The sequence below is a fragment of the Arvicanthis niloticus genome, chromosome 21 (assembly GCF_011762505.2).
Source record: "Arvicanthis niloticus isolate mArvNil1 chromosome 21, mArvNil1.pat.X, whole genome shotgun sequence".
NCBI lineage: Eukaryota > Metazoa > Chordata > Mammalia > Rodentia > Muridae > Arvicanthis > Arvicanthis niloticus.
Window position 1 is genome coordinate 34,543,114 of NC_047678.1, and position 27,908 is coordinate 34,571,021.

The following is a 27,908-nucleotide window of genomic DNA, read 5'->3' on the forward strand; positions in this document are numbered from 1 at the left end:
ACTAGCTTAAGCTGTGGCATTGGTGATAGTATTAGGTGTGCCAGCCATCATGGGCAGTTTCTTTACCAAGTGGTGCTGCATGGACTAGCTAATTGTCAGACTTCTGCAGAAGTTGGTAACAGCGCAGATGCACTCTTGTATCACAGAGTCCACTGAAAAGCAAGAGAGAGGTTTTTTTTTCCGCTTGGCTGCCAATCGCTGTGCCTCAGATTCCTTTTTTCCCATCTGTTTCTGCTTTGAATTGAGCATAGAGGTCAATATTTCCTCTTTCTTCTTCCCACTTCTTCCCGCTATCAACTACAGGTGTTCAGCATGTTTTTGGAGACTCTAGTAGATTTCATACAAGTCCACAAAGATGATCTTCAAGATTGGTTGTTTGTACTGCTGACACAGCTGCTGAAAAAAATGGGTGCTGATTTGCTTGGTTCTGTTCAGGCAAAAGTTCAGAAAGCCCTTGATGTTACAAGGTAATGTTTTCTGTATGTATTTCAAGTTACCTGATGATAATTGTGAATATTTAATCCTTGTGTTGAAGTTTTATTAATACTGGTTTGAATGCTTGAAGCTGTTAGCTTGTCTTAAGTAAAATATAAACTGACGTTGTGGTCCCAGCACTTGAGAGATAGAGGCTGGAGGATCCAGAGTTCGAAGTCATCCTCGACTATAGGGTGAGGTGAAGGCCAACCCTCAGGAGACTGTCTCAAAACAACAGCAATAAAGATACAGCTGGAAATCTGAGCCTGGTGATGCAAGTCTTTAATCCCATCACTTGGGAAGCAGAGGGGAGCAGATCTCTGTGAGCTGGAGACTCTCCTGGTCTGTATAGTGGGTTCCAGGACAGCCAGAGCTGTTGAGACTATCCTGGTCTGTACAGTGGGTTCCAGGACAGCCAGTGCTATTGAGACTATCTTGGTCTGTATAGTGGGTTCCAGGACAGCCAGGGCTGCATAGCTATGCAGTATGACCCAGGCTCAAAAATAAAAATAAAGGACTAATGTAATGGCTCAGTGGTTAGGAACACTGGCTGGGCTTCCAGAAGTCCAGGGTTCAATTCCTGACCCCTACATGGCAGCTCACAACTGTCTGGAACTGTATGGGATCCAGTTCCCTCTTCTGGTATGCAACTATACATGTAAACAACACAATCATATGCATAAAATAAAGAAATCTCTTTTAAAAGTGAATTAAAATAAACATGTGTACTTAAACATGTATATGGGGCAGGCATGCGGCCACTCACCGCCTACAGTCTAGCATGTCGGAGTCAGGAGGATCAGGAGTTCAAGGGCAGCTTGAGTTACAAAGAGAGATCCTCTTTCAAAAAGGAAACAGACAAAGCAAAAAGATGTAATTAGAGCCAGGGACATTGGCAGGCCCCTATAGTCCCTTTTGCTGGGACACTGAGGTAGGAGGATTGTTTGAGGTCCTGACATTGAGGCAAGCTTAGGAAATTTAATAAAAGCTTATCTCAAAAGACAGCAAGGCCAGTGGTGCGTCTGATAAGAGGCATTGGCCTTCAAGCCCTGTAACCTGAGTTTGAGTCTTCACCACCTAAAGGCAGAGAACCAGCTCCTATAAGTACACCGTAGCATACACATGTCCAGACACACACAGGGTAAATAAATACCAATGAAAAAGGGTGTTTGTTTATTATGAGACAGGGTTTCTCTATGTAGTCTTTAGTCTTGCCTGTGAACTCTGTAAACCAGGGTGGCCCCAAACTCACAGAGATCCACCTGCCTCTTTATCTCCCAAGTGTTGGGACTAAAGCTGTGTGTCACCATCACCAGCTGAAGAAAATTGAATTACAGTCATGTATCTCTGGAGCCCCCTTTCAGAAGGCTTTACACCAGTGGTTGAGTTTCTACCTTCATGAGCTCATTGTGAAGGGACTCATTCCAAACACCCAAATATGAAGTTAAAATGAGTCTGCAATTCAGAATTTTGTTGGTGGTGTTTCTTTTGGACAATCTCACTAGGATGTGGTTCTGGCTATCCTGGAACTCACTATGTACACCAGTGTGACCTTAAATTCAGAGATCTGCCTTACTCTGCCTCCCGACTGCTGAGATTAAACGTGTTCACCACCACACTCAGCAGAAATTCAGATCTGAAGGAAAAGAAACATGTCTGAAAATATTGAACTTTTATTTTTTTAAGGTTTTTTTTTTTTAATTTTTCTATTTTGCGTATATATGTGTGAGCTGTTCCTGAGGAAGCCAGAGAGGATATGGGACCCTGTGGAGCTGGAGTTAGAGGTGGCTGTGGGCTGCCCACGTAGGTCAGGAACCAGGCTCAGTTTGCTGTAAGGAGCAGTCTGTGTGCTTTTAACCACTGAGCCCCATCTCCAGCCCTAGAAGTCTGAACTGTTATGGAGTACATTTTTCTGATTAAGTACATATTGGAGACAAACAAGATACACTTACCTAGCATTGTTTCTTAATTCTTTACTGACTGTAAGTTCAACTGCCTTTTATCCTTCGGCGGTGTGTGTTTCATAGACTGCCGCCTCAGCTCTCAGTTCATATATGCTCTGTGGCGCCATGATATGTGTTATTAAGTATAGTCCTTGCTGTGGAGTTTATTAAAATACAGAGTTGTCAACTTAATTTTGGGGTTTGTTGTTTACTAACTTATTTTTTGCTATTGTTTTTATCCTCAGGGAATCTTTTCCAAATGATCTTCAGTTTAATATCCTAATGAGATTTACAGTTGACCAGACCCAAACGCCAAGCTTGAAGGTAAAACTTTGATTTCTTCTGAAAATAGTACAATGAATTGAAGTATTTTATTAATAGAGTTAGGCTAATATTTGTATTTTTGTCACAAAAGAGGGCTTTGTTTTTTATAAACTTTCAGATAGTCCTGCCAGCACTGCGGGACCAGCTTCACTCTTTCTGGAGCTCAAAGGTTTTTCTTTGGTTTTTATTTTAGCCTGCATCATTTCTTTTCATAACTCTCTGCAGTGTTTCCAATAATGTTCTATGCACTGATGCCAGTACTAACCTTCCTAAGTTGTTTACACATGCACATACTTGATTTCAAATGTTGTCCAGAGGCTTGACCCATCCTTGGGAAAAGCTCTCTGGGTAAACACATTTTAAAAGCATCAAAAAAATATGGCCATCTAACCCTGTGCTGGTAAAACAGAGTTACTTTAATCTTATGTTTGTGATTTCCCAAGTCTTTTTCTCTTAATTGTAGTTTTTGGAGTCTGATAATTATTTGGCCAAAACATAGCATTGCCTAGGTGCTTATTTTAGTGAATGTGTGTGTGCGTGTGTACACATACATACTTACATACATACATAAAGTGTAATCTAAGTTTGTTCTCCCTATCTGGAATAATAACATTTTCTATACTGTGACATTGCTGAAACAAGTATAAAATTTGTATCAGGACTATATTTCTCAATTCTATTTGGACACATTTCTAGTTGTGTGAAATGTAGATAGAGTCTATTTTATGACTTAAAATGATTAATATTAGACAAGAAATAGTTTCTGTCTGAGATATGGCTTAATGGATGGAATGCTTGCCTAGACTGCACAGAACCTACAGAAATGTTTTGCATGAGCTGATCCATTGAGATTAAAGTCAGGAAATCAGAAGCACATTGCTTGTATAGTTGTCTTGTAGTTTCTTCTGCGTTCTGCACAAATATGCTGTAGAAGCCTTATACCCAAGATCCATTTTCCCTTTACATCTTGGGATGCATTCATGCCTCAGAATCACATTTGTTTCTCACAGGGCTCACGTGCACCCAACGCAGCGTCATTTTCTCAGAGCCACTAAATAAAGGGACCCTTTGGGTTTTTTGTTTTGTTTTGTTTTGTTTTGTTTTTTTGAAAAGTGACATACAGAATACGGCTTTATTTAATATTAATACATATTGTAGCTCATACTATATCCAAGACATTTCTGGGAATAGAAAACATAGACTTTTTTTTTTATCATAATTACCTATAATACTTGATTAACTAAGTGGTAATAAAGGATTTGATGTAGTTGTGTGGTAGATATTCAGTAGCTGCTGAAAACATAAGTGAAGGTGTTTTGTGTGCCTGTGCAAATGAAGCCTGAAGCAATCTTTAGAAACGGGAATCACGTGGAGTGGTGTAGGCCTGTGATCCCACCACAGGAGGCACTGAGGCTGGTAGCTCATCAGTTATTTGTCAGTATGAGCTACACAGAGAGTTCCAGGTTACCTGAGCTGTGAAGCCATGACTCAAGAGACAGGCAATAAGAGGGGCAAAGTGAACTTAAAGACCTAAAGAGAAAGACAAGTAAAGAGAAAAATAGGGATGTGGGAAGCAGGTGAAAGAAAAACAAGCTTCCTGTGGACCTGTAATCAGACACTGGTTTTGCAGTGTGCTATAATGTGTCTTTAAGTCCAATCTATAACAAAGCTATGGCGCCATCTTTGTGACACTTTTAGATAACAGGAGTAATACTGCTGCCATACTTGATGCCCAGGTGAGAACAGCTGAAGGTAGACGACAGGATGAACTATAAAGAACTCGGTCGGGGCTGGAGAGATGGCTCAGTGGTTAAGAGCACTGGCTGCTCTTCCAGAAGTCCTGAGTTCAGTTCCCAGCAACCACATGGTGGCTCACAACCATCTGTAATGGGATCTGATACCCTCTTCTGGTGTGTCTGAAGACAGCTACAATGTACTCATATTAAATAAATAAATAAATAAATAAATAAATAAATAAATAAATAAATTTAAAAAAAAAAAAAAAAAAAAAAGGAGCTCGGTCACAGTGGGAGTGTGAAGAGGTGGCTGGAGTCGGTTTTCCGAGCAACCAAGTCAGGCAGTTCCCAGATTCCTGAACCCCAGCTTAGGGGGTCTGTTGGCCTCTTCTGCACCTGCACATACATGGCAAACAGTCACACAGACCCACACACATACATGTAGATAAAAATGGTTTTAAACCATAAGAAGTTAAAGAGATAAAAAGATGGCTCAGTGGTTCAGAGCAATGATCTCACAAACATAGCAACCAGAGCTTGGATCTGAGCAGCCAGTAACAAGCTGAGCATCCTGAAAACACCTGTTAAGCTTAGCTGCAAGGGATCCAGTGCCCTCCTCATTTGGCCTACAGACACACACACACACACACACACACACACACACACACACACACAAGCACATATATTCACATAGAAGCACATACACAAAATGCCTTAAAATTTTTACCAGGTTGCTGATTGTGGTGCGCATGTACATTTAATTCCAGCAATCAGGAGGCAGAGGCCAGGGACCAGTTTGCATTATGTAGCAAGTTCCAAAAGAGCTAAGATTACATACAGAGACTCTGTCTTCAACTCATAATAATAATGGTAAATATAAAATTAAAAATACGTTAAAGAAGTAAATCTTTTTTTAAAGAAAAAGGATAGCAGTAGACCAAATAACAATACAAAATGATTTTAATTTTAATTAAATTAATAGGTATTTGTTAAATGCATGTGTTTTTTTTCTGAATATTTTTTCCAGCTCAACAAATATGCTGAAGGATTACATAAGCCTTTGCAACTCTATTGTTTTGTTCTTTGAAATGGAATGTACAGTTGTACCTTTAGTTAGATTGCATGACTTGGTGAGATGTCCTACTAAAATGGGAATATTTCAATGGTTATATGTTTCTGTGGTTGCTTGCTTATTATAGTCAACACTACTTTTTTTGTGGAAATCATTTAAAACTGCAGTACTTGCATTGCATGATTGTAAATGCCTTTAATTCCAGCACATCAGAAACAGGGGTAAATGGATCTCTATGAGTTCATTGCCAGCCTGGCCTACGCAGAGTTCCAAGCACCAAGGCTACATATTGAGACTCTGACTTCCATAATCTCACACACAAACCTGCCCACACGTATAAGCACACATACATATACATAGCATACAGAGTGCAAAAGAAAACATTTTAAAAGTCATTTGAAGTCCTGTGGATGTAACTATGCCAGAGTGCTTGCCTGACATTAGCAAGGCCATAGTAGATTTAATCTGCAGCAAGGCAAATAATGATAGTAATAACAACTTTTAAAAATAAAGGGCCTGAGAGACAGAAGAGGACCTAGGCTCAGTTCCGAGCACATACGTGGCAGCACACAGCTTCTACACCTACAGTCCCAGGGAGCTGACTGTCTTCTGGTCTCCATTGCCACCACGTATTCATATGGTGCACATACATGGAGGCAAATGCTCCTACTCATAAGAATAATCCATAAAGATAATCACACCATTCAGGAGGCAGAGGCAGGCATGTGTCTGATTTCTAGGCCACCCTAGTCTACAAAATAAGTTCCAGGACAGCTGGGACTACACAAAGAAACCTTGTCTTGGAAAAACAAAACAAAACACAAAGTTAAATAAACAACCACATCCTTGAAAGAACCATCATTTAGAAACTGTAGAATGTTGGAATATGTGACCAGAAACAATAATTCTCAGCCGTTTTATTTCCACTAGCATATTGGAGAGAAGAAATATAATTTAATAATTGCGCACTAGAAGAATTAAAAATGGCTGAACCTAGAAAGAAGCATGCGTGCCTCAGAACCAGGTCCATTTCCAGCCCTTCAGCTGCCTTTCATGCACTTTACATAAGAGCGTGAATTGGGAGAGTTGGGGATGTCGCTCAAGTGATAGAGTGCCTGGCTAGACTGCACCAGGTCCAGGGTTCCATACCCAGTACCTCATAAGCTGAGCTCAGGAGGTAGTCAGAAGAATTAGAGATGTTCAAGACCTTTCTCAGCTACACAGTGCGTTTGAGGTCAACCTGGGCTAGAGGCCTTGCCTTAAATGTAAAGAATAGTTACGTCACCCACTGCGATTACAGGCTTGTCTTTCCATACCTTATCATCTAACATACTGGCTGTTTCCCCAAGAAGTAATGACCATGCACACAGTCTGAAATCAGGCTCAAGGAAATGCTTTCTAGTGTGTTGAGGAAATCTTTAGCACTTGTTCATACTCTGAAAATGTAGTGCTAAAAGTTCTAATACTCACAAAAACAGAAATCCTCACTTCATGTCAGGAGGGTAGGCAGCTGTATCATTCCTTGAAGGTTTTGTTAACTGCTGCTGCTACACTTGTCAAAAGCTACTGGTAATTATTTCTGATGCATTACCTAGTGTCTCGAGTGTCCATCTTACTCTGTCTACTCTTTCATTGGGCTTTCCTCAACAGGTGAAGGTGGCTATCCTTAAGTACATAGAAACTCTGGCAAAGCAGATGGACCCAGGAGATTTTATAAATTCCAGTGAAACTCGCCTGGCAGTATCTCGGGTCATCACTTGGACGACAGAGCCCAAAAGCTCTGATGTTCGAAAGGTTTGTCTGAGTGGGATGGAGAGATCATTTTAGGTATTTTTTAACTGATCTTTTGTTAGATACTTTTGTTGTGTTTATCCTTCGTCATCAGTGAGGACTTGGCTTTCTCTGTGCCTTGTTCACATCCTTTCCAGCTGTCCCTACAATACTTAACAACCAACACTTGCCTTTGTGGAGAGTCACCTTTTGTTTTGTTTTGCTTTCTAAGTTCTCACTCCTGTACCAAGTGATTTGCTACTGCTTCCTTTTTTAAAGAAGTTCTTAGAGTTAGTGTCTATATTGCTTTTCATGTTCTTGAGTTTCATCTTAGAGTTAATTGTCTTGATTTTTATTTCCTTGTGTTACGGTATTTTGAGACAGTCTTACATATTCTGAGCTAGCCCGGAACTCACTCTAGCAAATGACCTTGAAGTCCTAGTCTTCCTGCCTCAGCCTCCCAGGTACCAAGAATTCTGCCACGTACCATCATGCCAAGCTTGACTGAGCTTTTAAACATGTCTTCTTTAGTATATACTATTATTATTATTATTATCATTATCATTATCATTATTATTATTATTATTATTATTATCATCATCATTAGTTAGTATGTTTAACCTTTTTGCCAAGGCCTTAGGGCTACTATTTTCTATTGACTCAAAAATATATAACTTGTTTGTGCTAGGGAAATGGCTTTATTGATAAAGTGCATAAGAACTTGAGTTTATATTCCTAACACCTACATTATAAAAACAATCAGGTATGATAGCACATGCCTGTAATCTGGGTGCTGGAAAGATGGCAGATACAAGAAAACTCCTAAGGTTCACTGGCCAGCTAATTTTTCCTAGTCATTGAGCTCCTAGTTCAGTGACTGATGATCTCAAAAACTAAAGTGGAGTTGGGGGTGGTGGTGCACATCTTTAATGCCAGTACTCGAGAGGCTGAGGCAGGTAGATCTCTGAGTTGAAGGCTAGCTTGACCTTCGACTTCACATGTGAACACACTTTAGCACATGTACATATATATGCACACATGGACACAAGCACATGTGTGTACCACAAAACAAAAAAGAAAATACACTAAAGTGAATAAAAGTGAAGACATGACATAATAAAACTTAGAGATAAAGCAGAAGCTGCATCTTGAACAGAACTCAGGGTGCATAGACATATGTGCAGACAAAACACTCATACATGTGATGGTTATGGTGAATAAGATAGAAGCTAGGCTGGCACACACTTTTAATGCCAACAACTCGGAATATAGAGGTGGGTCTACCTAGTATGTTTCAGACCAGCCAGTACTACAGGATGAGACCCTTTTTCAAAGGGGGAAAAAAAAACCCCACAAAACTGCACCCAGATGATTCTGTGTGACCAGCTGCCTGGCGCTCCCAGTTAACAGAAAATGATCTGTACCCTCTAGTTGTGAGCCAGAATAAACCCTTCTCTGTCCTTACGGTCAGATACTTTGTGAAAGCAACTAATTCAGAACTTGTAATAAAAGGAAACATTTTAAATCAGTTATCTAATCAACCATCAAAAGACAGTGAGTCAAAAAGAGCAAAGCAAACCTGGAGCAAACAGAAATTTGTAATTAAGAATATCAGAGGAAAAAAAAGAATATTAGAGAAAGCAAAGACCTTAAATGTTGGCACATACCTTTAATTCAGCTCTCAGGAGGCAGAGGTGGGCAGATTTCTGTGGATTCAAGACCAGCCTGGTCTACATAGTGATTTCCAGGACAGCCAGAGCTATGTACAAAGACTCTGTCTCCAGCAATAAGAATGAAGCAGCAGGGCTGGTAAGGTGTTCCAGCACTCAAGAGTACTTGCTGCTCTTGTCAAAGACTCACATGGCAGCTCACAAATGGCCATAATCCTAGTTCCCGGGGATCAGACAGTGTCTGGCATCTGCAGGCTCTGCCTGCACTTGGTACCCAGACATACATACCAGGAGACTGTTGAGTAGCATTGTGTTGTCTGAATACAGCATGCTTTAGCTACTCTGCTGTTGTATAGTCAGACTCGAACGTAGAACACAGAGGTTTTCATAGATGAGATAGAAAAGGCTCAGAACAAGGTGTGTGCACTGGACATGGTCCTGTGGCTGTGCATCATTTCATGCTAGCCTCTCAGTTACTTGATTTTACTTTTGATTCTACAAAACACCTGACTAACCTTATCTTGAGATTAACTGTAGACTTTTTAGATTAGCTGTTTAAGAAAAGACTAGATCTTGCTAGTTACAGAATCCTAAGAGCCAGGCCTGGTGGTGTGCACCTGTAATCCTAACACTTAAGGAGCAGAAGCAGGAGGGTCACAGACTTAAAGCCCTTCAGGACTACAGTAAATCATACTCTGTTTTGTTTCTTTGGTTGGTTGGTTGGTTGGTTGGTTGGTTGGTTGGCTCTTTTGTCTGTTGTTGTTTTTCCCTTATTCTGCTGGCTTTATTTTTTTAAGTATCATACAGAGTAACATGTTTCCATATGGCATTATCACAGTGTGCTTGGGTTTTGTTAATTCCCCCCTCCTCCCATTCCTACTCTTACCCCTGTGTTGTCTGCTGCCTGTGTATTTTTCACATATTGAGAAAGTTTAATTTTAGCCTCAAGTTGCTGTCCTTGATGATCATTTATAAGGAAACCTAAAACAGTAGTGTATGTTGTAACAGTAGTATAGAACAGTAGTATAGAATAACCCTGCGATGTTTGTCATGTTACGCTTTAATAGTCCCTTCTTAACTTTAGAAAATAAATGGTAGTTGAGAGGGTTTTTATCCTCCCAAAAAGAAAGAAGTTATGAAAGTTAAGGCTCGACCATCACGTTTCCTTCTCCATGGGAGAGATAGTCAAACTTGGTGCCTTTGAGCAGAAACATAAGAAGAAAATGGACACCCTTGAGCAACCAGGATGCATCTCACCTACTCTTTGTCTGCCTTTGTTCCTTTTAGGCAGCACAGTCAGTGCTGATTTCTTTATTTGAACTCAATACCCCAGAGTTTACAATGTTACTAGGAGCTTTACCAAAAACTTTCCAGGATGGTGCTACTAAACTTCTTCACAATCACCTTCGAAACGCTGGCAATGGCACCCAGGTATTTCTTACTGTCTTGTTGGCTTTGTCTGCTGTTATGGTTGGTTTAACAATGGTTGCTTTGCTTTGCATAAAGTTAACTTGAATTTCCTATGTGATTTTTTACATCTGCATTTGGAAACAGTTTCTGAGCAGGATTAAATATTGCCTTGGGGAAAAGAGAGTCCCTTGGACCTATGGTGCTTGTGTTATAATTTGTGTACGTTAGGATGGGTGTTAGCCATAGATAGTTGAAAAGAGAGACACATGTGAGCAATGTGTGTCTGAGGGCATCAGCAGCCTTGGAGTGTGTTAGAACTTTGGGACATGCTGCTCTTGGTCCTTCAGATGAACCAGTTCTTGTTTGAGCATCAGCAAGGGTAATTCATCTCAAGCCAAAAAGTAAAGTTGAAGAGAATCATACTAAAAGATTAAAGGCTTGTTGGTCTTTGGGTGTCAATATGCAGGACTCAGTTCTGAGAAAGTAGAGTGTGACTAAATGTACATCCCAGTGAACTATATAGATGTATGTGTGATTTACATTAAATGTCTAACAGATTGAATGAGAGTTGTAAAGGAGGGGCCTTTGATAACAAGGAGAATGCAAGTGTACTTGATGGCAAGCTTACAGTGACGAGTTCAGGATTGAAAGTGATGCAGGATTCCTGAGTAAGGCAAGACATTTCACAGCCCGTTGTACATGACTCAAAGATGTAGGATGCTGGACTGTGATGGTAACTGAAGACTGACTCGAGACAGTGACTCCAGGTTGGTTGTCTCATACTGATGGAGATTCAAGATGCATATTCTGGAGGGAGCATGCAAAGCAAAAGCAAACCTCACGTTTATTAATGACCTTGGTTGTCTTCCAGCTGTTACTCACTTCTCAGATGTTGCCTGACCTTGTAGAGGTCTCGATTGCTAATTCTGTTGACCTCTGTTCTCCTAGCTCCAAATGCAGTTAACAGCTTATCTTCCAAATAGCCTGGGTTCCCCTTCCTGAAAGAGGTGAAGACTTCCTTAGAAGCTCTCTTTACTTAGTCTGTTAGAATTAGCTGCATTAGAAGCGTGGATATATACAAGTACAGTAGTGCCTTACAGGTGTCCCTCAAGGGCTGCCATCACTGTTCCAGAGCCCTGGACCAACTCTGAGCTGTTTACTTAGTTTACTTTAGCAGTTACCCAGCTAGAAACCCTGTACTCCTGCCTCGCTGCTACAGGCTTACCTTCTTCCTTTTAGCCTTGAGTCTGTCCTCAGTGCAGCAGCTCCGAGCAGCTTCCAGTGTGAGCTCCTTTCCTTTGCTGCCAACGGAGCACTAGCCCCTGCCTCAGAACGCCTCTGAGAGTAATGTCTGGTGAGTCAGAGGTACTTCCTAAGTGGAAAGTCAGCTTATTGAAGGAAAGACATATTAATAATATCAACAGATTTTACTTCCTCAGTGTTTTTTGGAAAATCATTTCTTAAAGATACTCAAAAGGAATTGAATTGAATTATTAGTCTTTTTTTTTTTTTTTTTTTTTTAATTTATAGGTAGTAGAGACAGACAAGTCTTTGTGAGTTTGAGGCCAACCTGATCTATATATTGAGTTCCAGGCCCGCTAGGGCTACATGATGAGGCCATGTCTCATAAATAAATAGATAGATAGATAGATAGATAGATAGATAGATAGATAGATAGATAGATAAATAAATAAATAAATGGCTAGTTTAAATCCTTGAGAGAAAAGATGTTGATAATATTTGAGAGACAAAATTGAGTTAAAACCAAACAGGCATGGTGATGCACATCTGTGACCTCACACTTGCAGCGTGGAGACAGGAGGATCAGAAGTACATGAGGCTAGGGGACAGAAGTGATAGAGAGCAGGGCGGGTAAGAAGACAAGGGAGAAGACTGAAGAGGTAGGTTTCTGAACGAAGACACATCTTCTCTCAGAAACCAGACGTAAGTGCACAGATGTTTCGAATGCTGACGTACAAGGGCGTTGCTTTCATAGTGTTCTCTCATGACTGCGCCTCTTCTCTAAGGACCTTGTTTTTGCATTCCCTTGTGCTGATGCTCTTCTCACTTCCACCCCCAGAGTTCCATGGGGAGTCCTTTGACAAGACCAACACCTCGGTCACCAGCCAACTGGTCCAGTCCTCTTACTTCTCCTACCAACACGTCACAGAATACGTTATCTCCAAGGTGAGATGATTGTCCAATCTCCATTCTTAGAAAGGCAGAGTTAACTATAATCTCAGACTTCTATTTGACTTGAAATGAGCTGATTCAAACAACTCTAAGTGTATGTAAAATCTAACCCTTTAAATGGTGATAGATAGGATGAAAGGTACTGTTTTCTTAAAGAGTATATTTCTCAGATTGCAATGGTGCCTATCTTTTTTATTACCCCACTTAGTATAAATGGCAAGTATCAGTTATGTTACATCAGCATACTGATGACTTGAAACGCAGAAGGGACTTGAGCTTATAGTTAGATAAAACATGAAGAGAAGAACGGAGAAGAGTTAAACATATCATGAATACATTGTGGCCTTATGTATGCTTCTAGATAAAAATGTGACTGAAATACTGCCGCTTAATAGAAAAATTCACAGTGTAATGGGATCTGATGCCCTCTTCTGGTGTGTCTGAAGACAGCTACAGTGTACTCATAAATATAATAAATACATCTTTTTTTTAAAAAGGAAAAATTACAGGGTGTTAAGTCAGAGTTTAAGAAAGAGCAATGTGTCAGATCTTATCATCTAACCTATGTGTTAATACTTTGTGACACTTTTGCTGGGTAAATTCCAGCCTTAGCTGAATTTAGAGTTTGATTATAGAACTCATCACATTAACATTATGTTCAGTGTTCATTTATGTTGTCTGCCTCGTCCATTGAGATGACGTAGGAGGTGAACGCTCTTGTTGAAAAAGCACAACTACCTGAGTTCAACCCCTAGGTCACCATGTAACATGAAGGGAGAGAACTAGTCCACACAGCTTCCTCTGACCTCACAGGCACGCTGTGGTACCCCACCCCCCGCCACAAGCATGTACTAGAATACTTTTCTTTTCTTTCAAAATCTTCCCTGCCTTTTTCATTTTACCTTTATCTTTTGTTTTCGAGAATAATAGGCAGCAACTGTAAGTAGTTAAAGTACAGTTAGTTCCTTTTTTTCTACTGAGGACTGCTCCCAATGCCACTAGAATGTGTAGCGCCTCCTGCTGGCCTCCAACTGGCCATGTGGCAGAGAATGGCTGTAGACCCTCTGCCCCTGATTCCTGAGTGCTAAGAATACTGGCACTCAACAGCAGCTACATTTGCTTCTTCTTCAGCTAGTGCTGTTACTACTTGTTAATTACAAGGACTGGGAAGCTTTCTATAAAGGGCCAAATGTCAGATACGCTAGGCTTTGAATCCAAGTCATCTGTGACCTTTATTCAGTTCTGCTCTTGTACTACCATAACAGTCACAGATAGTCCCAGCATACATAAGGATGGCTGTGCTCCAATAAGACTGCATTTATGCATGCTGAAACTTGAATTTTTTATAATGTCCACGTTATAAAAATATTTATTTAAAAGTGTAAGTAAGCTGTGTTGGCAAGATGGCTCAGTAGGTAAAAGTTCATGCTGCAAAGTGTCTGATGGCCTTAGTCATTGCAATCCACATGGTAGAAGGAAAGAATCAATTTCCAAAAGTTGTTTTTTAACACACACACACACACACACAAACACACAAACACACAATGTAATTTTAAGACCAGACATAGTGCTCCATGCTTTTAATCCCAGCAATCAGGAGAAAGAAGTAGGAGAATCTCTGGGAGTTCAAGGCTAGCATGGTATACATAGTGAGTTCCAGGATAGCCATGGCTACACAGAGAAACCCTGTGTATCTGCCCCCCAAAAAGATTTTAAGAATAAATAAATACAGCGTTAGCTGGCTATAGTGATATTTGCCTATAACTTCAGAACTCTGGAGGCAAGACAAGAGACTCTTGAGTTTGAGGCCTGGCCTGGGGTAATAGAGTAAATTCTTATGTCAAAAATAGATATTTCTGCAGTGGTGGCTCACGCCTTTAATCCAAGGCAGATGAATTTCTGAGGCCAGCCTGGTCTACAGAGTGAGCTCCAGGACAGCCAGGGGTACACAGAGAAACCCTGTCTCAAAAAACCAATAATAATAATAATGATGATAATAATGATAATAATAATAATTTATTATTATTATCATTATTATCATCATCATTATTATTATTATCTTTATAAATATCCTATTCAATATCCTCAGATGTGGTCATTTCCGCAGGGTCAGGTTTAGCTAGGCTGACCTGCAAGCTGCTGTGTAGTGGAGGATTCCTGAGCCCCTGGCACTCCTCCTCCTACTTCCCAGAGCTGGCATTACAGCTGTGGACCACCACATCCAGCCTGTTTGTATTATAAGAGTATAACTGAACATTAGTAGCCAACTGTGGTAGCTTACATCTCTAATTCCAGCACTTTGAAAGAGGATTGCAGTGTGTTCAAGACTAGCCTGGACTTCAGAGTAAGACTCTTAAAAAAAAAAAAATCAAACAACTAGGAGCTGGAGAGGTGCTTTGTGGTTGAGAGCACTTGCTGACAGAGGACCTGGGGTTGGGTCCCAGCACTCACATGACACCTCACTGCCATAATTCGAGTTCCAGGGGATCTGATGCCATCTTCTGACCTCCGAAGGTTCTTCTACACACACGTGGTACATATACATACATGCTGGCAGAACACTCATACACATAGATAAGTAAAAATTAATGCTATCTTTTTCACAGTGCATTTGATTATGACACAGAGAACATGAATTCTGAAGACATTTACAGCTCCCTTAGAGGTGTCACTGAGGCAATCCAGAATTTCAGCTTCAGAAGCCAAGAAGATATGAGTGAGCCACTGAAGAGGGACCCTAAAAAAGAGGATGGTGACACAGTGAGTGTCTGCATGTTCTTACCATCTGTTACCATCACCCCCACGTGCCAAATCAAGTGTGTGTGTTTGTGCACTCGTGTGTGCATGTACTTGTTGGTTTATTTCAAACTTTGCTTTCTTGTGTGTTCACATATAATTCTTTAGAAACTAGTCACTCTCCAAGTATTTCTGAGTATTAGCCACCCACATACTAGTGAGTTTTAGATGTTAGATCCGGAAGAGAGAGCTGTGCCCTAGAGTTCTTTTTAGATTCCTAACTAAAGATGCTTACTGTGGAGTTTTGGTTCAGAATGTGCCAGGGAGGATGATCAATATGTATTTTTCACTCTGGAGCCAAGGAATAGTGGCCTTTGTCAAATGACATTTGGATTGAGCCAGAAAACCTAAGAGGAGAATTCTGTGAACTGCTTAGGCAGTGCAGAGGTGGCTAGGAACCAGCTTATGTAGTTGAGAATTTGGAAAAAAGCTACTGTAATTGGAGCATTAAGAAATGAAGGAGTGCAGACCACAGATATCAGTATGGCCCTTGGCTGCAGGGCAGACAGACACAGGACTCAGTTTTCTTTAAGGGGCTGGCTGCCAGGAGTTTGACCCTGATCCAGTGAATATATGGGCAATACAAAGTGGACTCTTTTTTTTCTCATTCTTTTTTTTCTAGGAAGAGATCACAGGGTAGTAAAGTAGACCTGGGAGAACTGGGAAGTGAGTGTGATAGGGTGCCTAATGTGAAATTCCCAAATAATTAATAAAAATATTATGATAGAAAAAAATAAATAGGGAAAGAAAAGAAAGACAGGAGTGGAATATGGTCACAGCATATGAGTTAATCACTGGCCTGGACCTTGAGCATCCTGCATTGTGCTTCGTAACCACGTGAGCCTCACAATGGAAGTTTATATTTTCCCCATGTTATCTGTAGTAATAGCAGTCTGCATCATCAGTTTTTATGGTCCAAACAGAGAATGTTATAACTTACTTGTCTGACATGTGGGTCTACTTATTATTTACCTGCTTTCCTCTGCTACGGTACATCAGTAGTTACGTTTTCCTTCTGCATCTCTTTAGACATGCCTCTGGCAGCTTAGACTTCTTTTAAAATAAGCCATCCCATCATTCCTGCTGAGCACACTGGTACTCAGTACCCACAGAGCTGCAGTGTTTCAGCACATGAAGGACTCCACACCTGCCTTTGCTTTCACTCGGTTTTCCCTGGACCATAAAAATGGTTGTCAGAAAGTCTTACCACTCAGGACTGCGGTTCCCTATCCTAGACCTGCATGTAGTCACTACAGCAGTAGTACATGATGTCACAGTGCCTCCAAAGCAATGCTTGGCTTTTACTAGGTGCACAGAGACTGCATGAAGGATGAAGGGTGTTTGTAGAGTTCCCAGCAATTAGCATGGCATACAGTCACTCCACAGTTGCTGATGGTGGCGTTTCTGGTGATCATACTTTTGATGCTAGTATTTGTATTAATACTGGTGTTCAGGCCAGACTGTTAATATATCTCAGCTCTATGAGCATTCTTCTAAAAGTTATATTTGCCTTTAAATGTTGTCGTTTGTGAAGAAAAGGGCATAGAAATAATAAAACCTGAAAGATGCTACTAAAGTAGTTCCTTATTCAAAGGCAGTATAGTGTGGCAATTTTGAGAAAACTTACTGACTCTTTGTTAGTTTCACATCATACACTCCAGTGCTGCTCATCTCACTATTCCCTCATACCTACCCTTTGCCCTTGCAGCCTCCCATCCAAAATAACACACACACACACACACACACACACACACACACACACACACACAAGCATAGAAGACATCTTACCGAGGAAGCTGTAGTGTGTCACAGTGTGTCCCACAGTGTATCCCTCTGTCTTTACATCTTAACTTGCAAATGTTCATTGCAATGAGTCGTTGGTCTGGTTTGAGATCTCTGGCTTTTATGACACCATCAATATTGGATCCTCACTGAAACTCGTCCTGCCCTCATAGTGTGGCACTATATCCTCAATTATGTTTCCATAATGAAGGTCTTTGTATCTTTAGCTGGCATGGAGAGGCTGTTGCTAATATCAGTGTATAAGTTATTTGGTTGAACCATGGACAAGGATAACATCATTGCAAGCAACACTCATGATGGTTTATTTGCCTCTCAGCTGAGGTTTCTTTAAACTTTTTCATTTTGAATATACATTGTATTATATATTTTTACAATATATTTGAACATACATATTGTAACCTATGCTGGTTGTCATTAATTTCTTTTTAAATTATTGTTACCTTTGCTTGTATTTTTAACTTTTTATTTTATATGTATGGGTGTTCTGTCTACGTATAAGCCTGTGTACCTGCAGATGTCAGAAGTGGGTGTCAGATCTCTCTGGACCAGGAGTTATAGATAGTTGTGAGCTACCATGTGGTTGCTAGCCTTCTAGCCTTCGTTCTTATTTATTGAGCCATTTCTCTAGACCCTTAATTTTTTTTTTTAAGTAAAGGTTTGTTTGTTTGCTCACTTATATTGGTTTGCCTGCATGCATGTGCATGCATTCTTGGTGCCCATGGAGGCTAGAAGAGGCATCTGATCCCCTGAAACTAGTGTTAGATGGTTGTGAGCTGCCCTGTGGCTACAGCAAACAGAACCTGGGTCCTCTGCAAGAGTAGTAAGTGCTCTTGTTCACTGAGCCATTCTTTAGTCCTGTTGTTTCCTTTGTTCTTTTTTTTTTTTAATTTATTTATTTCTGTATTTTTTTAAATTAATGTATCAGTTCTCTGTCTGCATATATACCTGCACACCAGAGGAGGTCATCAGAGCCACCATGTGGTTCCTGGGAATTGAACTCAGGACATCTGGGAGAGCAGTCAGTGCTCCTAACTTGTGAGCCATCTCTCCAGCTCCTGTCATTGCCTTTCTTAAATAGCCTCTTGAACATTAGGAAAACATCATTTGTTTTGTTTTGTTTTGTTTTGTTTTTAAGATAAGTTTTATTTTCATTCATGTATATGTGTGTGAATATATTCCCTATGTGGGTACCTATAGAAGGCATTGAATCTCCTGAAACGAGGTTACAGGTGGTTTTTTAAGTCACCTAGTTTAGGGGCTGGGAATTGAACTCTGGCCTTCTGGAAGAATAGGATACTGTTAAGTCATCTCTCTAGCCTCCAAGAATATGAAGGAAGGTACTTAGTAATGAGCTAACTTTCTCTGCCTTCTCCCTGTCAATAGATATGTGGTGGTCCCGGGATGTCAGATCCAAGAGCAGGAGGTGATGCCACTGACTCCAGCCAGACAGCTCTTGATAATAAAGCATCTTTGCTCCACTCAATGCCACTCCACTCCTCTCCACGCTCCCGAGACTATAATCCATATAACTACTCAGATAGCATCAGTCCCTTCAACAAGTCTGCCCTCAAGGAAGCCATGTTTGATGATGACGCCGACCAGTTTCCTGATGGTATGTTATGGGTTACAATGCATTTTGGAGGACTGATTCAGTGAAACAAGTGGATGTATTTACTCTTTTATTGTAACTCTTTAAAAAATCCGCATTTGGGGAATGCGTATTTGTTACTTGTTACTGAGACAGAATGTTTAACAGCCATTCCTTCACTGAACAGCCATTCATTCATCATGACTACAAAGCCATGGTAGTGAGAGCAGGAGGCAGCTGCTCACATGGCATCCCTGGTCCAGATGCTGTGAATCTGGATGCTTAGCTCACTTTCTCCTTTTTGTTCAGTCTGGAGCTCTAGTCCATGGATGGTGCTCCCATATTCAGAGATGGTCTGACCTTTCATCTAAGCTCCTCTGGACCCACATGTATGTTTCCATCGTGATTCCAAACCCCCTCAGGTTGACAATACATTCACCTCACTTGTAGGTGATTATTTATACTATATGAGTTAGATGAAATTGGATTCAGTCTGAAGGTCTAATGGTTACTTATCTGCATAGCCTGGTTGGGTAGTTAGTATTCTCTTAAGTAAATGTTCCTTGTCGCCTCTGGAAAAGGATAGTTGTAATTGTACACTCTTGTCCTCTGATCATGGTAAACAGTAAGTCACAACCGGGATACATGAAACATGACAAAGCACAGACTGTTACAAGTGTTTCCTTGCTGATAAGCCATTAGATTTTTGAGGGTGCCAGATCCCCTGTAGCTGGAGTTTCAGACAGTTGTAAGGTGCCAGTGCTCTTAACCACTAAGCCATCTCTTCAGCCCAGGCTTGGTAATGAGTCCATATTACTTTCTTTAAAGATTTCCAAGACTGGGCTGGAGAATGCTAAGAATACTTGCTACTCTTGCAGAGGACTTAAATTCAGTTCCCAGCATTCACTTGGTGGTTCATAACCATTCATAACTACAATTCCAGGGGATCTGATACTCTCTTCTGTCCTTTGTAAGTTCCAGCATTCACTTGGTGGTTCATAACCATTCATAACTACAATTCCAGGGGATCTGATACTCTCTTCTGTCCTTTGTAAGTTCCAAGCATGCACATGGTACACTTGCACACATTCAGTCAAAACCCTTAGACATGTGAAATAAAATTTTAAGAAACGAAAGCGTTCCAGTGCTAGAATGGCCTTCTGTGATAAACTTGAAATTCTCCCTCTCAGGGCCAGACTTGAGGCCTAGCGTGCGTGCGCACGCGCGCAAACACACACACACACACACACACACACACACACACACACACACACAGAGAGAGAGAGAGAGAGAGAGAGAGAGAGAGAGAGAGAGAGAGAGAGAATAATACCTTTTTGAAAAGACATGAACTAAGCTAAGCCTAGTGATGCTTGCCTATGAAGATTCTGGCTCTAAGTAAGTATTTATAAAAAAGCAAAAACAAATCAAAATGCTTTGCTAAGACTGGAGACACAGTTCAGCTGTGAAGACCACTCACTGACTGCTCTTTTTAAAGGACCCAAGTTTGGTTCCTGATACCTAGATTAGACAGCTCACAATTACCTATAGCTCCAGCTCCAGGGAATCTGATGCCTTCTTCTGTCCTCTGAAGGCATTTGCATACATGCAGCATACACACAAAGAGAGAGAGAAAGGGAGGAAATATATACACATACCCATAAATAAAAATTATAACTAAAACCCAGCTCCTCTTTGATAACAGTTGGTCTTGATGTGACTCTGAAACATCAAGAAAATTATATTTGCCAGGTAGGGTAGTGCATGCCTTTAATTCCACCAGTCATGAGGCTGAGGCAGATGGATTTCTTGTTCAAGGCCACCCTGGTCTCTGTAATGAGGTCCAGGACAGCCTGAACTACTTAGTGAGACCCTATCTCAGATGGGTAGATGGATGGATCCAAAGAAAGAAAGAAGGAAGGAATAAAAGAAAGTTATCAATAAAACCTTTATTATGACTATTTTCTAAAATTAAAAAAGGAAAATAGCTCTAATTGATAGTTACTCTTTGCTGAAGCATTCTGATCCATGGAAGGGATGATATGATTAGATTGTGAACATTTTTGACTCATAAACTAATTGCTTCAAAAGCAGTCAATGAATGGTCAGCCCATGGTTGAAAGATTGCTGGAAAGTTGTAAACACCTAAATCATTGAAAGTGGAATGTCCAAATACACAGCCTCCTGGCAGGAAGTTCTTGCTCAACAACATTACAAGGAGATGGTGCAGAAGGGGTGGAGAGGGGGTCATAGGAGTGACACGCTCTCTCTGAGGTCTGGGGGATGGGTACTGGTGGGCCCTTACTCTGTTTTCGCAAGTGTTTTTGTAGTTGAAAATGTATAAAGTACATTGCTGATTCAGGGATGGCAACTGAAAATTAATGTTTGTTCTTATCTCTTGCAACCAGTTTTGATTGTGCCTATTTCCTTGTGTTCTAAAGTAATTGTCTGTGTACCTCAGAGTCAGCCTATACAGTTACAAAATTCATATTTTATCCTTTTGACAGATCTTTCATTAGACCACTCTGACCTAGTTGCAGAGTTGTTGAAGGAGCTGTCTAACCATAATGAACGTATAGAAGAAAGAAAAATTGCCCTGTATGAACTCATGAAGCTAACCCAGGAAGAATCTTTCAGTGTTTGGGATGAACACTTCAAAACAATATTATTGTTATTGCTTGAGACCCTTGGGGATAAAGAGGTAAATTGAAGGATATATAAACTATATTCTGCCATGCTGAGTGTTTGGCTTTTGTGGAGGACTAGGAATTGCACCCAGGGCTTTTCCAGCCCTTGCTTGTTGCCTGGCTTACCTATTGATCAGCTCATACACATTGATGGACTGATGGACTGGTGGAATGAATGATGGAGTGATACAATGATGGACTGATGGAGTGATGTAGTAATGGAATGAATGATGAAGTGATGCAGTGATGGATTGATGGAATGATGTCATGATAGAGTGGTAGAATGATGGAATGAATGATGGCCTGATAGAGTGATGTAGTGATGGAATGATGGGGTGGTGGACACCATGAATGATGGGGTGACAGAGTGATGGAATGAATAATGGAATGGTGCAGTGGTGGAGTGATGCAGTGATAGATGGGATGAATGATAGAGTGATGGAGTGGTGGGCTGAAGCAGTGACACAGTGATAGAGCTATGGATTGATGGAATTAATGATGGAGTGACACTCTGCTGCTGATCTCTGCATGTCATTCTCACTCTCAAGTTCTGTTTTTTTCAAACATTTTAAAGAAGTTCCCAGTACTTAAAAGCAGACATAGTAGGCTATTTCCCACAGAAAAATAAAGATTACTTGTATATGTTTAAATATGTTTTCAGTTGTAAGAGTTCCTTTCACGGGCTGGTGAGATGGCTCAGCGGTTAAGAGCACTGACTGCTCTTCCGGACGTCCTGAGTTCAAATCCCAGCAACCATATGGTAGCTCACAACCGTATGTAATGAGATCTGATGCCCTCTTCTGGTGTGTCTGGAGACAGCTGTAATGTATTACATATAATTAATAAATAAACCTTTAAAAAAAAAAAAGAGTTCCTTTCATAGTCAAATGTTAATTCTGTTACTTATTTTAAACGTAATAAAGCTGAGAAGTTAGACTGCTGAGCCAGAAGAATCACTGCAGGTTCAAGAGCAGGGTGAGACCCTGTCTAAAAACCAAGTACCCAGCAGGGCTTCATTGCAGAGCCTGTACTTTTCTGAATTTTAGCTTACAAAGCATAAGACTTTTCCTTCTTTCTGTCTTTTGTTGTGGTGCCTCGCTGAAAAGTCATAGGTTTCTGTCCTCTTCCCCACCTTCCTTCTTTCTGTACCTTCCACAAATTTTAACTTGACTATCATGCTTTGTTTTTCTCAAACTCTGATAATATGGTTTTAAGCCTCAAAAGACTAAAATCTTTTTTTTTAATCTGCATATGGGGCTGGAGTGTTGGCTAAGCAGTTGAATGCCTACTGCTCTTGAAGAAGACCTTTGTTGAAGGTCAAACTCCAGCATTGGGCCACTTCCAGCCAGCTCTGACTCCAGCTCCAGGAGCTCCTCCTATGCCTTTAGCCTCTGATGGCACCTGACTCACATGCATAGAAACAGACTTATAATTAAAAACAAAATATGGATGGAGTAGCAAATGCCTATAATCCCCACACTCTGGAGGTGGAGACAGGATTACAACTTTGGGGCCAGCCTGGGCTACATTGAAACTTTAAGCCCACCTTGTCTCCCAAATACAGTAACAAAAGTAAGAGTGATTCAAGATTTCAATACAGATGATACACTACATGTGTACTGCATGTGTTATATACAGCGTCCCTCCTCCCAATCTTAAGGTACTTATAGAAATAGAATATGTGGAAAGATTTTGTACCATCCAAAATATTAAAACTGTTTAAATGTTTCTTTCAGCCTACAATCCGGGCCTTGGCATTAAAAGTTTTAAAAGAAATCTTAAGGCATCAACCAGCAAGATTCAAAAACTATGCAGAGCTCACTGTCATGAAAACCTTGGAAGCACACAAAGATCCTCACAAAGAGGTGAGTGGCCAGCAAGCTCAGTCACTGTCATTATGACAGTGTCACACGAACCATAGAAACACTTCCCAGGAAGGACTCTGGTGGGGGGAAGAGGTTAATTTTACTTATCATGCATGTGCGCATGTTGATGTGTGTGGGCCTGTCAGTCAGTTCTTCCCTTGCCCCTTTATGTGTCTTCTGGGAATTGAACTCAGGCTGCCAGGCTTGTGTGGCAAGCACCTCTACCTACTGAGCCATCTTCTTGTGTACCTTGGTTTTCCCTGAAGCTCACTATGGAATCTAGCTGACCTCAAAGCAAACCTCTCTTCCACGTCGTTCCCACCTGTGTCCCACTCTAGCCCCACCTCAGTTTTCTAAGCACTGGAATTGCAGGTGTGAGCAGACACTTCTGTTAACAGTGCGATGCTTAATCATTTCCTGTGTAAATCCTTCACATTTGATCCCGTGCTTGATAAGATGTGAGCTTAGGACTGGGCAGTGGAGTCAGTCAGTACAAGGATGAGAGCCTCAGTTTAATAATCCCCAGGATCCACAGAAGAAAAGCTGAGTGTGGTAATGTAAGTCTAATTCAGGATGGCTTAGAGAAGACAAGTCTGTCCCCAGTGCTGGTAATGAGCTGACCTAGCTGAATTGGCAAAGTTTCATGCTAATGGGAGACTCTTTCTGAAGAAATAACCTGAGGACTGGCAAGATAAAGACACTTGCTGCCAAGGCTTATGACATGTATTTGACACACATAGTAAAAGGAAAGAACCAACTCTTGCAAGTTGTCCTTTGACTTCCATATATGTGCACACGCGCACGTGCACACACGCACGCACTCACAGAACAATATAATTTAAATGTTTGTTTTGGAATAGGATGGTGGCTTCTGTGGAACAAGAGCAGCCTTGGCCTCCGCATGCACAGCTGTGAGCATGTGCTCTATCACATGTAATGCATGAAGGCCAAGACCATTCCCATCAAATGTGTCCATGGGGATTCATCCAATTTCACTTTCTTCAGTTTGCTTTTCATTTTCTAATTAGAGTTCCCCAGCCTGCACGTCCACATAGCGATAAGAATTTGCTGTTTAAATTACAGATGAAAATAACAAATTGTCATTTTTTTAGTGTGAATCACCCACGAGACCTTCGCCTCTCTTACAGGTTTACTCAGTAGGGGAGAGAAACAGCCTTCGTAAGAGCTGTGGGAACCTCTCGCCTTACTTCATGTCCATGACATGTTCTTTCCCTGCAAACCTCAGTGGGCCCTGCTCATCGTTTATTTACACCCTGCATTTAAGAACTGCTTACATTGCCATGACATGAAATAAAGCAAAATAAAGAAATGCATAAAATCATGAAACTATTTTTGCCAACTGTGAAAGAACTAGAAAGAAGGGAGACTGACAGTGGAGCCCAGTTCTGACAGCTCCTGCCACTTGCTAGTCTGATCTTATCCCCTTTCCTGCATTCATCTGTTTACTGAGTGAACATTTTCACTGCAAACCCAAAGTATCAAGTCCTGTTAAATGCTTAGTGAAATTTGTGCTTAGGCTTTATACTTTTTTCCTGCTGACTTTCCCTTTTGTTCTAGGTGGTGAGGTCTGCTGAGGAAGCTGCCTCTGTGTTGGCTACTTCCATTAGTCCAGAGCAGTGCATTAAAGTGCTTTGTCCCATCATACAAACTGCTGACTACCCAATTAACCTAGCTGCAATCAAAATGCAAACAAAAGTGATAGAGAGAGTATCCAAGGAGACTCTTAACGTGCTCTTACCAGAGATCATGCCAGGTCTAATACAGGTAAGCTGCAAGGCTGAGAAAAGTAAGCCAAGATGTGTGGGCTTCGGCTATTTACATGGGTTTCAAGCAACACTAGTTGCCCAGTCAAGTCTGCAATGGTCAAGACGAAGATGTTGCATTGGGGGTATAGGTGGGTCGGTTTACATATGGTACAAAATATGTACCATAAAAGGTACTACATAGAGGTCTCTGAAGTACACAATTTGGTGGTGTTAATACGTAATGGAGTGTTACATAACCGTCACTACTGTCGATAGTCAGAACTTTCCCATCATTCCATACTAGCATTCTGAATCCATTAAGGAATAAAATAAAATTCTTCTCACCTCCCTCCCAGGTCCCAATAATCTCTATTCTGTTGTCTCTGTACTTAATTATTATAGATTTTTCCTATATGGAAAAACCATAAATATTTATTCTCTTATTTAATATTTTGTAGATTCACTAACTTTATGTCAGATTTTCACTCCATCATTTAGGAATGTACATTTGTTTATCCATCATTAAACTAAATATTTGGGTTCTGCTTTTTTCCTCCTTTTTATTACTGTAACTATTACAGTCCTTGTGTGCATCTACCAATAGAAATGGATTGCTGCATCTCTCTTGAAAGTAGTGGCACTGATTAAGATCACAGATGTGCCGTGACCGTGACTTCGTCTCTTACCCCGAGCATATGAACATCTTAGTGATAACCACATTCTGTAAAACTTTGTTAATATTCTAAAATGCAATTTTAGAGGCTGAACAACATTACATAGTATATGTATTGAGTCTTTTTAAAAACAATGGGTAATTTATTCCCTTGCATTTATAGTATTTTATTTTTTACTTTGCCCTGAGATTTATTACTTACTATGTTTGTGCAGGGCTGTATATGCTTTGGTAGTAAGCATAGCTTGTACATAGTATGTATACTCTATACATAATGAATGCTGAAGTAACATGTCTTCATTGAAGCCTTGGGATATGCAGGTATTAGCTAAGAACTTCTGTAGCTTCAGCTTCCTCTGTTTGTTTGCTTGCTTGCTTGTTTGTGGTTTTCTGAGACAGTGTTTTCTCAGTAGCTCCGTTTTGTTCTCAGACTTGTAGTTGTCTTCCTGCCTCAGATTCTCAAGTGCTGGGATTATAGGCTTGTACCAGCATGTGCAGCCTAAATTCTGATTAGTTTGATGCAAAGCCTTATGACACATAATTACTGAAAACCTGTCAGAAAAGCACAAGAACTGTAGTGAATCAAAATTACAGTTTGTGTATTATAAACCTCTAAAATCAGAGTGTATAAGTAGTAGGGCTAGAACAAAGAACAATAGCAGTCTATAGTATTTGACTATATGCGAATGTTTCACACAAAAATTATCCCCCTGAGTAGCTAGGATTGCAGATTCAGAAACAGACAGACAGATAGACAGACAAGCAGGCAGGCAGGCAGGTAGGCAGATATTTAGCATGCATGCTGGGCCTAGGTTACAGGAAGGCCTTGACTGCCAAACCACAGCATCTGATAGCTTATTGCTAGATGGTGAAGAGGTCTTCACTGCTCCAGAGCTAATGCTAACAAGGTTCTCTGGAGTTACTTGCAAAGTGGGTTGAAAAGGGGGCAGATGCAGACCTGCAGTTTCTAAAGAAAGAACGTGATACGAACACTGGAGATTGTTGGAGATGGGGTGGATAGAGAGGAAAACTGTACCATTCCTTGCCTGAAGGGTGGAAAGTTGATGCAGGTGAGAATTGATATTTGAGCTCTCTGTGTCCTTCAAGGTAGCCTTCCTAAACTGTCAAAGACACTAACATGACCTCTCTTTCCCAGGGTTATGATAATTCAGAAAGCAGTGTCCGGAAAGCTTGTGTCTTCTGCCTGGTGGCTGTCCATGCGGTGATTGGTGATGAGCTAAAGCCACACCTCAGTCAACTCACTGGGAGTAAAGTAAGTAGCCCTGACTCTCGGGGGAGCAGCCATGACACTCAGAAAACTTGGTTCTCTTTGCATGTTACACAGTAGACTTTTACCTGGCTCTCACAGTTCTCTGAGCTTTCACTTGCCTTTATTTCTCCGGCTGCCTTTTAGCTCTTTCTGCTCCTAAAGAGCTACAGTTACTGACACCAACAGAGATGTGGATGGGTGGGACTTCCCACTGCCACACTTAAGTCCTGAGGAACCCCAACCCCCAGACTGTTCAGTTAAGAACAGATTGTAATTATTCACAAATTACATCTCCCAAAATGTATAACACTTGAAGCTTTTCTTTTCTTAATTTTGGTTGGTTTGTTTGTTTTTCCATTTTAGGGGGCTTTTCTGGTTTGTTTTCTGAGGTGGAGTCTCACCATGTAACTCAGACTGATCTGGAACTCAGAGCTCCGCCTGCCTCTGCCTCCGAGTGCTGGGATTAAAGGTGTGCACCACCACACCAAGCACATTTCTCATTTATTTCTGATCCCACTGCCACACACAGGCGGTATGCCTGACACAGGGAGAGGGAAGGAAAAACAAGCCTTCCATGGAAGAAAGACCTCGGGATTCGGAACCTGATTGGTCAATAGCTGTACTGTGTATTGGAGGTTGCTGCATCTCTGTAGAAGGGCTTCCTGCTGCAACTATAGTGCTGTTGATATGGTCATGGCTGCGTCTGTGCCAGACCTTTATAACTTATCTCCTGTGTGGGAGGACTGTCTCAAAGCCACCTGCCCTTCCCCGAAGAGCCTTTCTCTGGCCAAGAACTTTGCTGTTTTTTAAGCCTTCTACCATATCCACCACCAAAGAGAATGCCAGAGTGTCCCCCACCAGCAGTGCTCCC

At 40.9% G+C, this 27,908-nt stretch overlaps 1 protein-coding gene across 33 annotated transcripts in view; it reads left to right on the forward strand.

Annotated features, from left to right (window-relative positions):
- Clasp2 (cytoplasmic linker associated protein 2) overlaps window positions 1–27,908 on the forward strand; it is a 173,036-nt gene that overhangs the window by 141,832 nt on the left and 3,296 nt on the right. For all 33 annotated transcript variants that reach the window (XM_034483915.2, XM_034483918.2, XM_076917273.1 and 30 more), the window contains 11 exons: window positions 304–467; window positions 2,663–2,741; window positions 7,200–7,343; window positions 10,277–10,420; window positions 12,480–12,586; window positions 15,199–15,352; window positions 18,575–18,803; window positions 21,284–21,477; window positions 23,200–23,328; window positions 24,907–25,113; window positions 26,924–27,040. In XM_034483915.2, the coding sequence (XP_034339806.1) occupies window positions 304–467; window positions 2,663–2,741; window positions 7,200–7,343; window positions 10,277–10,420; window positions 12,480–12,586; window positions 15,199–15,352; window positions 18,575–18,803; window positions 21,284–21,477; window positions 23,200–23,328; window positions 24,907–25,113; window positions 26,924–27,040 (1,668 nt within the window). The remainder of the gene's footprint in view (window positions 1–303; window positions 468–2,662; window positions 2,742–7,199; window positions 7,344–10,276; window positions 10,421–12,479; window positions 12,587–15,198; window positions 15,353–18,574; window positions 18,804–21,283; window positions 21,478–23,199; window positions 23,329–24,906; window positions 25,114–26,923; window positions 27,041–27,908) is intronic.